The sequence below is a fragment of the Aegilops tauschii genome, chromosome 2, assembly GCF_002575655.3.
Source record: "Aegilops tauschii subsp. strangulata cultivar AL8/78 chromosome 2, Aet v6.0, whole genome shotgun sequence".
NCBI lineage: Eukaryota > Viridiplantae > Streptophyta > Magnoliopsida > Poales > Poaceae > Aegilops > Aegilops tauschii.
This window is the reverse complement of record NC_053036.3, coordinates 568,550,357-568,556,131: the sequence shown is the minus strand read 5'-3', so window position 1 is coordinate 568,556,131 and position 5,775 is coordinate 568,550,357. Positions and strand designations below refer to the sequence as shown.

At 41.6% G+C, this 5,775-nt stretch overlaps 1 protein-coding gene across 1 annotated transcript; it reads left to right on the top strand.

Annotated features, from left to right (window-relative positions):
* The first annotated feature begins 430 nt into the window (after nt 1-430).
* On the top strand, nt 431-5,302 carry LOC109756297 (gamma-soluble NSF attachment protein). Its single transcript, XM_020315155.4, has 9 exons — nt 431-712; nt 1,926-1,993; nt 2,091-2,175; nt 2,265-2,423; nt 2,490-2,627; nt 3,536-3,614; nt 3,963-4,042; nt 4,150-4,279; nt 4,908-5,302. Exons 1-9 carry the CDS (start codon nt 660-662, stop codon nt 5,010-5,012), a joined length of 897 nt encoding a protein of 298 aa, XP_020170744.1. The 5' UTR covers nt 431-659; the 3' UTR covers nt 5,013-5,302.
* Nucleotides 5,303-5,775: the final 473 nt, after the last annotated feature.

Genomic DNA, 5,775 nt, shown 5'->3' with positions numbered 1-5,775 from the left:
GTTTTTAGGCAGATTAGCGGCATCATCCAAAAATTGGTGAAACCCATGTCTAACATTTAAAAAGTCTAAGAAAATGATAGTACATGTTCGGAACAAGTGTGGAGGTAAGCAAAACATAACGAAAACAATTTCATAGATGTTTCACATTATTTCGTAGCTTAAAATTTTGATCATGTTCAAAATGTATCAAGATTGATCTTATTTTGAAGGTCTCTTTGTAATGGCCAACCAAACATCGTCATAAATCCAACTTTTTGTTTGAGGGATATAAATCCAACTTTGTAATTGTAAAATGCGAACCAAATCCAACTTCATTGGAATTCTGGGCCGTTGGTTAGGGCCCTGGATTGTTGGGCTGTGACAATAAACGTATCGTTTCTGCTTTCCAGTGAGTCAGCCTCATTACAAGGATTGGGCCCCCGGTCACACTGCTTCGACGTCATTGATTTGTTTTTTCTTCCAGCTGTTCGACACTCGTCTGTCACGGCGACGGGATGAACTGACGCTGCACGGATCTCAGAGAGGAACCGGATCCCTTCCTCCCTCCGAACGGCAGCTCGGCAGCTCAACTCAACCCAACCCAGCCCAGCCGTCGTCGACCCGAGAGAATCTGCGAGGAGCAGCAGCGGAGAGGAAGAAGACGGTGGTCTCTCTCCGCCATGGCCAGCTCGTCTGCCGACCCGGAGAAGCTCATGGCCAAGGCCGACAAACTGCAAGTCCCCTCTCCCCCTCTCCTTTATCTCTTCCCCCCTCCCCCACACCTGGATTCCCCCTTGCTCCTTCCGATGCGCCCGCCGTCTGATCGCGGCCCAGAGGGCGGACTAGTCGAGGTGCCGCTCTCGAATTAGAGCTTTCTTCAGTAGAGTTTTTCTTTCCCGATCAAGGATCGGGGAGTCCTGGATCTGTGCCTGATCTTAGGTGAGGCGGAGCTAGCGATTTCTTTAATGAAAATATATGTGGCGCTGATTTTAGGATCTTGGCGATCTCCAAGTGGTTGGTGGATGTAGTAGGTAAGCTTTGGGGTAGTATGATTCAGACAACTGGCCCCAAATGCTAGGGGATTTCCTAGCCATTCTTGCCTGAAAGGGATCATTAACTTGGAGCAGATGCAATAATCTTGCAGGAAAAAAGTCAAGCAATGTGAGCAGGCTGCACGCCTGTTCTTTGTTTTGCTGCAATTTTGTTTACATCCAACCTGCGCGTCATAGGGAAACACAAGTAGACTCTGTCTCCCTGATCATATGTTCGTATCTGATTAGCCATTGAAATACCAGCGGCAGCAGGCATGGGCGTAGGCGTACTAATTCTTGTGTCAGTCTGTTGCTTCTTACTGTGGTGTAGCATGTTGGGCATGTTAGCACATTGGCCGTTGGGGAATTTGTGGTGCCAAATCCACTGCACTAACTAATGCGGCACATTCAGAAATTTAACTTGGGCTATTCTCCACTTCGATTGTAATAGCAGATGAGAACAACAGCACTTTTTTTCTTGCAGGGAACAAGAGGACATTGCCTTGCATAGAAGTGAACCTCTTGTTCTTCGTAGTTTCTCAAACGCTCACCAGTTTATTTAAAAATGATAGTCTCTTCGCAACATAGTTTATACATGCAAAACATAACTTGAGATGCCCCCCGCCCCCCCCAGTGCAAACAAATTTGCTTAATGCTTAATGGTAATTGGAATTATTTTCAGAAGTTTTTTTTCCCCCAATTGCCTGAATTTCAGATACTTATTAGACGATATATTTACATTGCCACCTGTTTGTTTTAACTTTTAACGCGTGAGTGTTTGCTAAGTATGCAGATTTTCGTATTTTTACTGATGTTACTGTATCAAATCAATTTCATTTAAAGAAATTCCTTTTTGCATCCATTAATGTGCTAAATGAATATGGACAATCTTTTTCCTAATATATTCTTTTGCAGAACCAAACTGAGCTTTACAAGATGGAATGCTGATTGGAAGAGTGCTACCGCCTTGTACGAACAAGCTGGTCAGTGACTTTGTATGCTGTCGCCATATTCGTATATTCTCTTTCACTGTTTGCTCCCCTGCGTTGTATGTAATGAAATTTCATCTCCACTTTAAAGCAATTGCTTATAGATTCAGAAAGGACAATGAGAAAGCAAAGGATGCATTTGAGAAGGCTTCAAAAGGACAAGAAATGATCTCATCGTATCCTTCAAAATTTATCTATGTCTGTTCTCTGTTGTGCTGTCACATCGTTGAACAATCACCTAATTTACCCTTGACTAATTCCCTAGACCGTGGGATGCTGCTAAGCATATGGAAAATGCTGGTGCTTTAGCAAAGGAGCTTGGACTATGGAATGAAGTTTCGGACTTTTATCGCAGAGCATCAGAATTTTACCGTGAATGTGGAAGATCACAACCTGCTTCTGATGCTCTTGCAAAGGGTGCCAGGTAATTCAAAAGCAATCCGATCATCATTCGTTCCGAGGCTCATGTGTCTAATCATTATAATATCAGTGCCTTGGAAGATAAAGCTCCAGAAGAAGCAACTAAATTGTATGATGACGCTTGCACACTTCTAGAAGAAGATGGAAAGGAGCAGATGGCTTTTGACTTGTACCGTGCTGCTGCAAGTTTATATGTGAAGCTTGAGAAGTAAGATTGCACAGAATTAGACTACATTTTTGCATGTCCTCTTACAAATCCATGGCATGTCATGTGTCATGCATGATTTTCTTGAATTCATTTACTCGTATGTTCTTTGCTGTTACTTTTGGAGCAAGCACATTTTAGAAAAGGAGTCTAGATCCCAAAACTTTGAGAGCAACACTAGGGGAGTAATACAATATCTACTCGAATAAGTACTCCCCAGTAAACACCAACAGAATTGGAGTAAGCTACACGCGCACCAAATGGTGGGCAATGATAGGTGGCATCTTTACCAATTTCGGTTCCTACAGTCCTTTCTGGTACTTGGGGATTAATTCCCAGTCTTTTGGTCTATCCTTGCAATTTTTGCTTTAACTAAGAATGCTGTTTTGTTCATCAAACATAAAGAAGCAGGCAGAGACTTATGGAAATCGGCAAGGGCTTACATTTGCTTACTAAAATAATCCGAACTGGTTGATCCTATATTCCACGAGCTTTTACATCCTTATTCTAGGATTTGTGTATGTTTTGATTGAGTCTCTTTTTTTGGAACAAACCCAGCTCCCTTCTTGCACGCCTTTATTCAGTAGATTCACAGGAGGCCCTTTTTGTGTATGTGCCTGCCTATTTGTTTTGGTCATTTTTTTTCTCCTTCCCCGAACAATTGCTTTTCTTAGAATTATTAGAGCTTATTGCACTCATACCTTTTGATGGTTCTGTTTGCTGAATGTACTTGTGGATTAAAATGTTCTTGAAGTTGTAGTGGCATCCTTATTTATCGTTGGATTCTTCAGTTCACACGATGTCCTTGATCTTTTTCTGACATTTATGCACATATACATCACTTGGCATTTTTAGCAATCGTGTTTATGTACTGATTTATGTGTCATTTCATATTTGGCCATCTCTGACAGGTACTCGGATGCCGCTGCATTCCATTTAAGACTTGGTTCAGCTGCTGATAAGTGCAATGCCGTCAACAGCCAATGCAAGGTAATATTTACACCAAAATGTGCTTAGCTATTCAGAAATTTGTACTTTCCAAGGTTTCTTAGGGAAACCTTGGTATTCACCAAAATGTGTTCGCTGAATAGAGTGTACATTCTGAAACTTTGTTTTTTTCCTTCTTTCGGCAAGATAATTCTTGCAGCGAGAAAGATTATGTGGTGAAAACTGAAAAGTTTCTTAACAGATAATGGCATGCTAGCTGGTCTTGGAAGTTTATCCCTTATAAAACATTGATGTGCAAAATGAAACTATATTCATTCTGTTTTGTTCAGTTAAGAGGTACCACGATTTTGAAAAAAAAAGTGTTAATCCAGAGTTGTTCCATGTGTGCAGGCCTATCTGAGTGCAATCATTATCTACCTTTATGCACATGATTTTCAACAAGCTCAGAAATGCTACAATGATTGCTCAGAGTAAGTTATGCGTTGGTGATAGACTGGTATTGCATTGGCATGTAACATATTTTGTGTTATGTTGGTTGTATTAAATCACTTTTCTTTCCTCTTTTTCTGTGTTGCAGGGTTCAAGGCTTCCTGAGTAGTGACCAGAATCGATGTGCAATGAAACTGCTGTCTGCTTATGAGGAAGGTGATGCTGAAGAAATCAAGCGTGCTGCTCAATCAAGTGCCATTAATCACCTCGACCATGTGGTATATCTTTTGAGATCCTTAGTCAAAAGGCTATCGATTATATGAGATGATCTATGATGGTGCATTTGCTTAGAATTGTTAACTAAGGCCTCTCCTAATGCACAGGTGCTTAGAGCAAGTGCTTAGTGTGTGTGGAGGCCTGGGAACTGAACTCCCCAATTCATAGGTGCCTAGTTTGTTGTCTCTAAGGTTCATTTAGTTAGCTGTAGGATCTTTTGTGCAAGCTCAAGCGGTAGCAAGGGGACAAGGACAAGGGGATATGAACGGGGTCAAAATATACACAGGGCCTTGTGCCTGGATTCGTTTATTTCTGAGGACACCAAAGTCTTCTCTCCTCCACAATTACATTGCCTCATCTGCTTTTTGCCTAAGTGACATACTTAGCACCAGTACACGGTGAAGTATTCAGAAGGGACTAAGCGCCGACATGCTATTGCGAATGTTCCTTTTAATTAATATGTAATACTGTATTCATCAGATTCTACCATTTCTATTGTGCCAGTCTTGTGTGCTTCAGTAGTGATCACAGGATACATTTCATTTTCTTATCAAACTAGTACAAGACCATTCCATCTCACTTCAATTGTGCCTGGGTCTTCACTTGGGCTGACGTGATTGGTCGCTGCAGGTAATTCGGCTCGCAAGGAAGCTACCAACAGGTGACCTGCAGGCCATCAAGAAAGATGTAGGAGGTGACGACGGGGATTCCTTGGACGAGGACGACCTAACCTGATCCCAAACTGCCCAGCGAGATGCAGAGAGAAGCACAATCAATCAAGTGACTCGAACTACGGCGTTGATGAACAGAAAAGGTTGTAAAAACACATTCTGAATTGCATAGAAACTTGTAGGCTGCATCTGTATCATGGATTTCGATCCCCTTGTTTCCGTTGTTTTGGATCTGTGCACATACACCCTACACCTGTACTGCTGCTGGTTTGCTGTTGCGACATTCTTATTTGCTCGATTACCTGGACAGTGTTCTGTTATCTGTATATACACCAGCATATGTTGAAGTACAAACGGATTCCACAGGTCTGGATTCATATTCTACGTATTAACTAGCAGTGCGACCCGAGCGTTTGCGCGGCTCTAGATGACATATTTTTTGAACTATCATTTAAAATTACCAACATATATGTGTTGCAGAAACATAATTATGCTTTTGTATAGACATGGCTTACAACCCTTTGTATTGTGTTCTTGGCAAAGACTGTCAACGGAAGATCGATAGTTTTGCTCTTCGGCTAATTATGTAACTGACAAACTTTTGGACCGATCTTGGCCTTTTCTTCTTCTACTCACCCTCGCTTATTGGTGTCTATCTTCCTACCAATAATTTTAGATGTGGTTTTAGTAAGGATTACATCTAAACAGTGAATGCTCATGCTTGAGATCAGTCCATCTCTTAATTTAACCGCCTTCTCGTTGGCTATATATCGATATTGTCTACAGAAGAACGATAGTATTGGGGTCTTTAACTAATTGTACAATCG